This window comes from Panthera uncia, chromosome E3, assembly GCF_023721935.1.
Source record: "Panthera uncia isolate 11264 chromosome E3, Puncia_PCG_1.0, whole genome shotgun sequence".
Lineage (NCBI taxonomy): Eukaryota > Metazoa > Chordata > Mammalia > Carnivora > Felidae > Panthera > Panthera uncia.
Genome location: NC_064815.1, coordinates 12,899,828 through 12,911,614, shown reverse-complemented (window position 1 = coordinate 12,911,614; position 11,787 = coordinate 12,899,828). Strand labels below are relative to the sequence as shown.

The 11,787-nt window shown below is 46.4% G+C and overlaps 1 protein-coding gene across 1 annotated transcript; it reads left to right on the top strand.

Moving 5' to 3' along the window:
• Positions 1-2,242: 2,242 nt before the first annotated feature.
• Positions 2,243-11,526, top strand: NDUFAB1 (NADH:ubiquinone oxidoreductase subunit AB1). Its single transcript, XM_049638429.1, has 5 exons — positions 2,243-2,439; positions 8,173-8,289; positions 9,444-9,531; positions 10,475-10,574; positions 11,368-11,526. The coding sequence occupies exons 1-4, from the start codon at positions 2,272-2,274 to the stop codon at positions 10,564-10,566; spliced, it is 465 nt and encodes a 154-aa protein (XP_049494386.1). The 5' UTR covers positions 2,243-2,271; the 3' UTR covers positions 10,567-10,574; positions 11,368-11,526.
• Positions 11,527-11,787: the final 261 nt, after the last annotated feature.

The window sequence follows — 11,787 nt, the reverse complement described above, 5'->3', positions numbered from 1 at the left end:
GACAGAGACAGAGACAGAGTGTGAGCAGGGGAGGGGCAGAGAGAGAGGGAGACAAAGAATCTGAAGCGGGCTCCAGACTCCGAGCTGTCCACACAAAGCCCCATGCGGGGCTCGAACTCAACGAGCCGAGCCATGAGATCATGACCTGAGCCGAAGTCGGACGCCTAACCGACTGAGCCAACCGGGTGCCCCTATTTTATTTATTTTGAGAGAGAGTGCACATGAGCAGTATGCACCCTCACGAACCGTGAGATCATGACTTGAACCCAAATCAAGAGTCGGATGCTTAACCAACTGAGCCACCCAGGTGCCCCCAAAACCCTACGTTTTCAGAATGGATGTATTGCAGAGGTTTTCATCCCCACCTGCATCCAGCCCTAGTCTCTTCTCCGAGCTTCCCAGTCCTATATCCAACTGACTGTTACCAGATGATCTAGAAGCACTAGAATGAGCTATCTTTCCCCTTGTGTGTTCTGTTTCAACTGCTGACACCATTACCCACTAAGCCAAAAACCTGAGATTCCTTCCTCTCCTATCTAATCATGCATTCACTTAGCCCTGCTGCTTTCTTTTCCCTCCTAAATCTCTTTCCAGTTCAGGTCTTTCATTCCCATGGCCCCTGCCACAGGTCAGGCCCTTCTGGCCACCTTCACACCCCCACCCCTGTCCTCCATAAATCCACAGATTCTGTTGCTAGAGTGGGACCTTATCACTCCCCTGGTCAAACCCTTCAATTGAACAATAAAGTTCAGGTTTGCCAACATGCATCACAAGCTCCCTGGACACATTTCTAGCTTCCTGACTCCATTCCCCACATAATCAATACTCTTGCCATAACGAGCTGTTTGTAGTTCATGCCAAACTGTCTTTTCTGCCTGGAAGAGCCTTTGCCTCTGCTTTGATCTACTTCCCCTGCTAATTTGTCATCTTCCACGGAGCATTTCTGGAACTCCCCCGTGTTGTGCTAACTGCCCACCCTCTGAGCACTCTGAACATACGCTCTAAATTTAAGACACGGTATTTAATGTATTGCTTAATGTCACAGTCCCCCTCATTAGCCTGTGTACCTCTGAAGGGCAGGGGCCTCACAGCAATACTCTTCATGCCTACTACATCAAGTATGTGCTCAGTGTTCGTTCATTCATTACCGAACTGGAATTACTGCCTAGCTCTACTGTATATTTGAATTTAACAAAAGTAAAAAGAAACAGAGGGGTGCCCTGGTGGCTCAGTCAGTTCAGTGTCCAACTCTTGGTTTTGGCTCAGGTCATGATCTCACGGTTCGTGGGTTTGAGCCCTACGTGGGGCTCTGTGCTGACATTCAAGGAGCCTGTTTGAGATTCTCTCTTTCCCTCTCTCTGCCCCTCCCCCACTATCTCTGTCAAAATAAATAAAAATAAAAACTTTAAAGAAAACTAGACAGAAGACTGAAGGCATTATTGGACTGTTCATCCAGGCAATTTTCCGAGTTTGGAGTCATTTCAATTTACTGGCTAAGAAAGTATGAGATTAGCAGTTTAAATTTCTCCCACTTACTCCATTTTTGTGAACTATTAAGTTTTAAAAGTTGTACATTGTTTTCTTGTAGTTCCCACATTTATTAGCCAACATGTATTTAAATTGATTCTGATTTTTTCACATTTATATTGCTTATAATTATTTTGATTATATTAAATACTTTTGATTAATATTACTATTAAGTAATTTTGATACCTGTGGAATAACTGCAGCATCAAACTTTTAAACGGGGCACTGGGTGGCTCAGTCAGTTAAGCATCGGACTCTTGATTTCTGCTCCGGTGGTGATCTCACAGTTGGTGGGTTCGAGCCCCCCTGCCTGCAGCTCCGCGCTGACAGCCTGACAGCGGACAGCCTGCTCAGGTTTCTCTTTCCCTCTCTCTCTCTGCCTCGTCCCTACTTGCGCTCTCTCTCTCAAAATAAATAAAATAAACATTAAAAAAAAAACCCTTTTAAACAAATGTATTTCACAACTTTCGGAGAATAAATAAAACTAAGTTCCTTTCCTGTGTCACATATTAGTGTTTAGGGAAAGACACTAAGCACGAGGTTCTAGTTCTGGCGCTAGCGGCGGGTCGCCTCTTGCCCTGGAGGGCTGGACCGCACTCCAGGAGGACACAGTGCCACCAGGAGCCGCCAGGGGACGCTACGGCCAGTGGCGACAGGCTGCGCCGCTCTGTGCGTCCCCTGCGCGGAGCAGAGAGGAAACTGGGCCGGCGGGCGCGGCGCAGTGCATCCTGGGCCAGCGTAGCCATGGCGGCTCGTGTCCTTTCCGCTTGTGTCCGCCGACTGCCTGCGGCCTTCGCGCCGCTGCCCCGGGTCCCCACGCTGGCCGCAGTCCGGCCGCTCAGCAACACCCTCTGCCCCGCGGGGGCCCGGACGAGGCCTGGGGTTCTGCATCCTGCCTCGGTGCTCGCGCAGGTGACTCGCGGTGACTTTGCTGCGGGCTTGGCAGGGGTCAGGGATCGGGGTGGGGGGGGAGGGGTCAGACAGCGGGGCCACGCCAGCCGCGGCGGGGGTGGCCAGGGGACATCTGGCTCAATGCCTGTCCCACTACCTCATGGTGCTTGGTTGACCCCTGCTGGGAGCTCGGGTGTCCTAGTGCTTAAGAGCCGGAGCATAGACCCTCCAGACACCCCTCGGTGTAAATGCTGGCTCCCACTTTCCGAAACTTTGAGCAAGTCCATTACCTTCCTAATATCAGTCTGAACGGCTGATAAAGTTGGGGTACTAGTCTCTATGGAGTTGCAACGAGATTTTGAGAGGATGTTGTAGGTAGAGCACCTAGTTGCGGTGCTTGGCAAGCTCTCAAAATACTGGTTTCCGTTAGTTGTAGTTATAATGACAAATACCGCGATAGCTTTCTAGGGGGAAACTAATGACAAGGTGCAAAAAGGAAGCCACACTGGCCTATAACCTTCTCCAGAGCATTTCTCGTTCGGGATTTCTCCCTGTAATGCCTTTTGCCTGTTCACTTGCTTCCTGAAGGAAAGACAGGAAAAAAAGCAGTATTTAGCCTTTCTGTCGGATGAAACCTTTGTGAGGCAGAAATTGTCTTTAGGGCAGTCATTTTCCACCCTCAACCCTTGCTGCACATTCAGATCACCTGAGCAGCTTAAAAGAAGGGGGAAGAAATCCCTTACCCCCTCCTCCCCACCACTGTGCATTTTGATTTACTTATCAGAGATGAGGCCCTGGCATGGATTTTCATTTATGTTCCCCAGGTGACTAAAGGGTTGGGCCAAGATCAAGAACTACTGCCCTAAGGTAGAATAGACTCTCAGGGTCAAGTTGAGAACCGCCCCCCCCCAAACCAGTGGACTTAATAGTGGTTTCAATATTTCAGTATTGACAACATATTAGAATATAACAATAAGGATGCCCAGGCCAAGTCAATCATTATTTCTAGAGTTGGGGCCTGGGTGTCTGTTTTTAAAAGTCACCAAGTGATTCTTTTCTGTGGCTAGGGTTGAGATGACCATGTGATGGATTAATTCATAGGGCATTGGTCCCATTGCCTGAATCAAAAGGTTGAAAGTGTCACCTTGAAGTTAAGAGGTAAAGGGCAGTATGTAGAGTTGTTGAATGTTTTCTTCCTGAGAGGGATTTCCATTGTAGGTTAAAATGCAAAATGATTGTCCCTATTCATAGAGCACTGATTCTCAGACTTGATTGTTACAGATCACTTGGGCTAAAATACAGTGTCTGGGGAAAGGGCCCAAGAGTCTTCATTTATAGTAGGCTCCCAGAAGATCCTGGTGCCACTGGTCCTTGGACCACACCTTGAATGGAAGGGTGCTCAGAGATGTTCCACTACCTCTGCTTGGTTCATGTATACAGCAGAAAAACTATTTTATTTATATTTACAAAGTGATTTTGACCAAGTGCTCCCATTTAACCACCTTACATCCTTTGCTGATTGAAGAGACAGTGAGTAAACACTTGTTCTTTCAAAGGAACAGGACAGCTATGGGCCAGACCTTATTCTAGCTGTTGAAGGTAGAGAGATACAAAGGAAAGACACTAGTTAATAACTCATTGGACATTCTGTGGCCTCGTGTTAAACTTGCCAGCTCATTCCCTGCTGGTGTTCTCTAGATCGTTCTACACTGTTTGTTGTGGTTCGTTGTGGTTCCTTTTTCCCTGTCTCTCTGCTCCTACCCTGTTGGGACACTTTCTAACCCTTAAATGTTGGTAAGTTCCAAAGATCTCTTACCACACTCTCTTCCTGGTCTGTCTCTTCACTCTCTTGGTTTGTTACTGCCTGTCTCCCAGTTACCCCAAACTTCCACCTCCAGCCCTCGCCCATTTCATCTGGACTGTTGCTTATTCCACCCATTCTTTTCCATTAGATTTTTTTCTCCTCAAATCTATCCACTATGCTGACTCCAGGGGAACTAGTTATTCATTTATATTCTGACTCATCCCTGCCCCCTAAAAGGAGCTATGAAGCAGGTCTCCTGGATGTAAAAATATGACAGTATAAAATCGAAGGTAAGAAAAACAAGGGTGGTGGCCTAAAATGGAGCTTGGATGTCTTATTCTTGACCTAGGCAGGCCCCAAATCTGAACTGTGTCAAAGGCAAAGCACAAAGAAGACTTCTAAAGTGTTCTATGGGGCACGGTACCCAGATGAAGGCAGAATGCTTGTGCAGGGAAAGCCCAGCTGTTTTGTCTTACTCAGGTCTCTGCAGCCCTGGGCCCTGCCTCTTCAGCCTCAGAGCCTGTCTGTGAACCACCTTACCCTTCGGTCTCCTTACCACACACACCGGCTACACTTTCAGGCCTCAGTTCTCTTTCTCGGCCTGACCTTCCCTCCTTGAATGACCCTGTCCTTTCAGGGCTAACTCCAGGTTTGGTATCTGTTTCTTCCTTGCCTGTCAAGGACTGAATGACGACTTTGTTCCTGAAGCAGCCTACAAATACATCTGTCATGGCTCTTGCTACATTTTTATTACAACTGAAATAATCTCTTTGGATTGGTCTTTCCCATTATGCCGTAAAAGCTCCTCTGAGGCTAGCGGTCATATTTTATTTATCTTTGTAGTTCCAGCCTACAGCACAGTGCTAGGCACAGGAGGCACAGCTCACGGGCTGCTGAGACATAGCCATGTGTGAGAACAGGGTGCGTGTACAGCACAGAAGAGGGACCTACCTAGTGCCTCCGGTGAGCAGAGTCTCAAAGGCGGCAGTTTCTCACGCACTCAGGCCAGGGTGTAACAGCACGTGCAAAGACCAGGAGGAACCTGGCACTCTTATGGTTGACCCTCGGGTGCCAGTGGAATGGAGGGGAGACCCGAGTTGAGGTAGATGTAGGCATGTTGTGAAGGGCGCTAAGGAATGTGGGTGTTCTGTGTAGGTTGCAGGGAGTAAATGTGAAACAAGGTTTGTTGAATAAGGGAGATCTTTCCTCCCAGTCAGCCAGCCTGGGTGACCCAGTAAACATGATGGTGAGACACTGGGAAGGGTGGACGTTGGTCTCTGGCCAGAGCACCAGGGGGCAAATAAGGAATAGAGGTCTGCGAGCAGGTGTTCTGGGGACACGTAAGGATTTCCAAACCGATGTCAAAATGTCTGCGACCCGGGTGGAACTGTTTGGGGGGGGGGGGCAGTTGATAGAGATGGCCTTTGAAGCTGTCTCCTTAGCTTTAAACTGAGGTTCCTCGGTTTCCCTTAGTCAGAGATGCGCCTGAGTAGAGATGGATGGATGTTGAGGGAAATGAACCAGGTAATTTGTCTCTACTGGTCTAGAGGGTAGTTACTCTTTGCCTGCATACAACGCCTTCTCTGATGGCTGTAGGAGGTGACTTATGTCACATAGTATTGTTTAGTGTAGATCTTGGGGAAAACAACACCAAAAACATTGTTGATTGTTGGGGACACTGCAGGGGTGTCCGTTCCCATTCTGTGTGCCTCCCTCTCTCTCTCTCTCTCTTTTTTTAAATAGCTGAGTCCAGCAGGAAGGAGGCAATAAGACCCTCCCAAGAGGCCAAGCTGGGAGACCTGGGGCTGGATTCCTAACTTTTCTTTGTCTCAGTTTCCTGTCGTAAAATGGGACTATTGTCAGAATGAAGATGATGGTTGTAAAGTGCCTAGCGCAGTGCCATAGTCCAGCCTAGGGTAAGAAGTCCATAAAGAGACCAGAAGGTGGGGGGGGGGGCATGAGAGGGAACGAGTGGGATCAAGTACTTAGGGGCCACATTACCACCAGAGCCTCAGATTGGCAGGTCATTACACTGATCCTCCTAGGCAGGCCTCCAGAGCACTCACTGTGGATGAGCCGGGCGGTTCTCAGCCCTGCACGCTCTCTCGGTGATACCTCAAGCAGTGCTGTGAGCTTTGTACTGCTGACTGTCCTCATTCTACAGATAGGGAAACTGAGACATAGAAGGATTAAGTAACTTGCCCAGGGCCACACAGCTAGTAAGAAAGAGCTAGTGCCAGGGTACAAACATAGGCAGTCTTATTCCAGAGTCTGAGCCGTCCCCCACTGCACCTGCCTGCCCTATGCCGAGCCCACGGTAGCCCCCCATTTTGGACTGGCATGTGCTCTCCAGGTGGAGACCCTTTTATTTTCATCACTATCATGTGGTGCCCACCTGACCCAAGTGCGTGCACCTGCCAGTGCTGCTGGGGACGGTGCTGACACCTAGTGGGCCACTTGGGTAGTTGTGTGCAGATGTGCCTTCACCGGCCTCCTCCCTCGTGGGCTCTGCAGCACAGCCTCCCGTTTTCCCTTCCTCCTCAGCAGGAACTCCCCCTCATACCTCTTCTTGATGTGCACAGACAAGGCCTCTGCCAGATCCTTCCCCCTCAAAGTTCTTTCCTGTCATCACCACTATTAACTCCTTTCTCCTCTCTTTGGTCCCTTCTGCTGCTTCATTTTACTTGTGGCTTGTGGAGACTTCTAGTGATTGTGGTTAAGTAGGCCCAGAGATGGTCCCAGAGCAGCAGTCTCCTTAACTCACACTGCAGTCGGAAAGGAAAGGACACTACACATTTAGCCAAAAATAATAAGTGCTCTTAAACTCTGAAAGTACTCGGAAATACCTTAGAATAGCCATAAAGCTCTTCATCTAATCTCTTTATAGCTTGCTGATTAAACCTGATTTCAGTATGTGATTTTTTTTTTTTTTTTGCAAGATAAATATTTCTTATATAGAGGTATATACAGGTTTGGTTCATTCAGCAGCATTTTTAATTATGATTTTCATAGACCTCTGTCAGTCTCAGGGACCTGAGCCCCAACACACAAACCCACTTTCTATGGGAAATTGCCCTAAGAACTCAAAACTGCAGGTTTAAAATCAACTTTAAAAGGTAAACACACCGGTTCAGATTAGGGACTTCATTGTGAGCAAAAGTATCAGACAGCTGTTTTGTTTCTCTTGTTCTGCATTGTCCGTTCCACAACGTTAAGCCTGCTGAGCTGTGAGTTGGACTTCTTTTCAGATTTGGTGAAAGAATCCATCCAAGACTCTAATACCTAGCTAAATATCAAGTAGGCTAGTACCAGAGACATTTGAGATACCACTGCCATCATGGTAAAACCCAGAAAGCCTCATGGTTTTGCTGGTGGCGGTAAGGCAAGCCTACCCTGAAGGGAAACAAATTGGACCATAAGGACTGTCAGGCTCCCTCATCTCCTTCGGGCTGGTAGTTGGCTCATTTGCCCTGGCCAAGGTCAGTGTAATCACTGCTGGGGCCATTTTAGACCTGCGGTGTGGCCCTCAGGGTGAGCTGCCTCTCCATTTACCGTGACAGCTCTTTCCAGGTGGGTTACTTTGACTCAGGCATGCCTGTTAACGGTGGCAGTGCCTCAGAGTGGCAGGAGTGCTGCAGAAGGTGCCACAGGAAGACTTCCACTTATCTGCAGACCCTATCTGGTTTTAGTGGCAGAAAGTCTGCCTGGGCCAGACGGGGCAGTCCTGGCTCTGAGGGGAAAGGAGGCCCATTTTTATGCTGCTGAACCGCTAGGGCTTCTGAAACACCCCAGCGTTGTGACCCCGGGTGGCCTAATGGCCAGAGTAGAATCAGAGGATGTGGGTTCTCTGAAGTGCCAAAAGCCCCGTGGAAGGCATCTGTGGGCTAGTGCATTGACCTAGAGGCATGTTAGGTTCAACACCGCTTCGTTCCTGCCCTTCCTTGCTTTAGGTTCCAGTAACGCAGTTGTGCCGCCAGTATAGTGATGCGCCCCCTTTGACGTTAGAGGGAATCAAGGACCGTGTTCTTTATGTCTTGAAACTCTATGACAAGATCGACCCTGAAAAGGTAACTGACGTGGCTTAATGTTTTTCTTTAAATTAGCATTTAATCAATGGTACAGAATTCAGAGGGTTCAAAGGGATATTCAGTAAAAAGTCTCCCTGAGTCCTAGCCACATGGTTCCCTTTCTGGGAGGCAGCCAGTGGAACCAGGTTCTTGTGTATCTTTCCAGAGATAGTACATACGCAAGGAAGTGTACATACGCAAGGAAGTATACACGTTTGTACATGTATGTATACTTTATGTACTATGTGATCCTTATCGCCTACCCTTTTTAAAACGCAAGTGGTAGAATACTGTAAACACTGTTCTGCATGTTGCTTTTTAATTCATCCACTAGTATTTTTCTCACAGTGGTACATAAATTCCCTCTTTAATAACTGAATGTACTGTATCGGTAGGATAGTGGGGTTTTTATTATTGAGGTCTGATTGGCAATAACATTATGTTAGTTTCAGGTATACAACATCATGATATTTATAGAATATTTTGAATTGATCACAGTTAAGTCTGGTTAATATCTATAACCACACATAGTTATAGAAACTTTTTTCTTATAATGACATTTTTAAAAAATTTTTATACATTTATTTATTTTTGATAGAGACAGAGCACAAGTGGGGGAGGGGCAGAGAGAGAGGGAGACACAGAATCTGAAGCAGACTCCAGGCTCTGAGCTGTCAGCACAGAGCCCGACACGGGGCTCAAACTCACAAACCGTGAGATCATGACCTGAGCTGAAGTCGGGTGCTTAACTGACTGAGCCACTCAGGCACCCTCTTATAATGATAGTTTTTAAGATCTGCTCTCCTAGCAACTTCCAGATATGCAATGCAGTGTTATTATAATCACCGTGTTGTACATTACATCTCCAGGATAGTTTTTCAGAGCAAAAATCAAAGATCTTAGTGAAATACATAAAGTGAAATCCATTGCTAAGCCTTGTATATATTGTTAACCATTTCAAAACAAGGTTGAATAAGTTAAGATATAATGCTGGCACGGGTTAAACATATACTGCTGGTTATCACTATTTAAAATATGGCCTCTTTAAGAAACCTCTTCTACCTAATGATTAATTGACATTGTACCTCCCTGTTACTTTGAGAAACAAATGTCATCATGGACTGAATTTTGCGTTTGGCATTCCTTTCTTGCAGCTCTCGGTAAATTCCCACTTTATGAAAGACCTGGGCTTAGACAGTTTGGACCAAGTGGAGATTATCATGGCCATGGAGGACGAATTTGGTAAAAGGCTAAGTCTGGGGTCTGCACAGTGTAATTAGGCGTATGAAATGCTGGGAGTCAGAATTGGGATTTGAATCAAATATAGAAATAGAAACAGCACCCCCGCCACATACACGCCTGCTTACTTAGCATCAGGTGAGCATCAGGTGAAGTCAACGCTAGGGATGGTGCCTTCAATTAGAACCCACTTGGTACAGGGCCAGTAGGGTGCCCGCTGTGGTGCCAAGGGCTGAGTGACCAGGAAAGGCCTGGGGGAGGATGGACTTAGATGCTTGAGGTGGGGGCTCCACCTCAAGCAGAACCTTACCTTTGGAGATGCTGACCACACCTCAGCACCTCTCGTAGCTAGGCCAAAGTGACCGTGCCCAGAGAAGTAACTGGGTGTGCCCAGAACACACACACGTACAGGCCTGGCTTCCTGCAGAGCCTCCCATGCACACTCCCAGGTTATGTGGCTTTCTCAGACAGTTGTGCACAGGAGACCTCTTTAAGGCTCCACAGCAGTTTTTGGGTAAGTTGCCTGAATGAAAGCCAAGGGGCTTCTGTGCCACCCTACAGAACAGAACTTAGTTACAATTCCTCAGAGATTATGCTCACCAGTGCGATTGCATCAGTTAGGGGTAGGATGGGAACATGGTAATGGAAATGTTCTAGAATTAGATAATGGTGATGGTTGTACAACCTTGCCAATATACTAAAAAACCACTGAATTTTACACTTTAGGTGGTGGGTTTTCTATCATATGAATTGTATCTTTTAAAAAAAGAACCAGCTGTTATACACATTATGTGACTATTGTCTAGAACATAACTGGCCCATAACTTAAATGGGATTCGGGGTTGCTGGAGAATTTTGATGCACTTGTGGGTGGTAAGGAAGCATTAGATGCTTCTAATTTTAAAGGATTTTTTCTACACTCATGCATTATACATTTTCTTTGCAGGGTTTGAAATCCCTGATACAGATGCTGAGAAGTTAATGTGTCCACAAGAAATTGTAGATTACATTGCAGATAAGAAGGATGTTTATGAATAAAATATCAGGTAAATAATTTGACTTACAGAATGTTGTTCTCCCATAGAATTAATCTCTCTGTAGTTCTTCAGTAAAGTAAGACTTGGGAAAAATGGAAAAATTGGAAACGCTTGACAGATTTTCACTGGTTATGAAATGCAGGTCCCTTCTGGTTATCTGCCACTCAAAGGGGGCCGGCCTTAGTGATCATCTTTATCCTTGAGACGGGCCGTGAACAATTCATTCTTGGACAGGACTTCCTTGATTGTCAGCCCTCCTCATAAAAGCAGTCTTGTACAAAACACTGAGCAAGGTAACCCAGAAGCGGAGCCCTCTACTGCCCTCAGTTACCCACCCGAAGCCAGCCCAGCCTGATGTCCCAGAAGTTGTGAGATGGCCTGAAGCTTAATCAGGCAGGAGAGGCCTCCTGGGTAAGAGGATGGACTCTGGAGTCAGACACTGGACTTGATTCTCAGCTCTGTCCGGGTCTGTAAGTCTGGTGACCTTGGGCAGGCTGTCTAGCCTCTAAACCTGCTTCCTCATATGTAAAATGGGGATGATGACAGGACCTACCTGGGAATTTTGTGGTGGAGAAAGTTGGTAGTGTATGCAGATCACTTACAACCATGCTTGATGGTAAAGAAGCCTGTCAGTAGACATTAGCTATTGTTATTTAGACTCTAAGATAATCAAGTGATTGACTTTTTAAATAAAACATTGTGTCAAGTATCTATAACTTTAGTTACCCTGGATTGAGCACCTCCAAGTCCCTAAAAGTCAGTGCACCAGAGAGAAACACTGAATTTACTTTGTTTTTGCCAGACCCCTTTTTTTCACTGAGAGAAGACTCAGAAGATGCTGGCAAGTGTCTGGAAGTGAGAACGCGTTTTGGCATTATTGCCGCCTTTGACAGAGTAATTCTGTCTAGACTTGTATTTAAATTGTCCGTTTTGCCCTTTGAAAATAAATCTATAAAACCAACATGTTTCTCAGTCTTCAGTTTTTCAGAGTCTGTGAAGTACTTGTGTATATTGAATTTGCTTAATATTTTTAAAGGTTTGGCTAGTCCTTGGGATTCATGCGTTAAAAAAAAAAACTTTTCTAGCAGTGTACTTGAAATAAGTTTCTCTCCCATTACTTCTAATGTAAGGAATGAGTGTTCGTGATAAAAGGATTTTTTGCCTTAGAAAAAAATTTGGGGGGGCTCCATTAGTTTATCAGATGTATCAGCTGACACCAGCA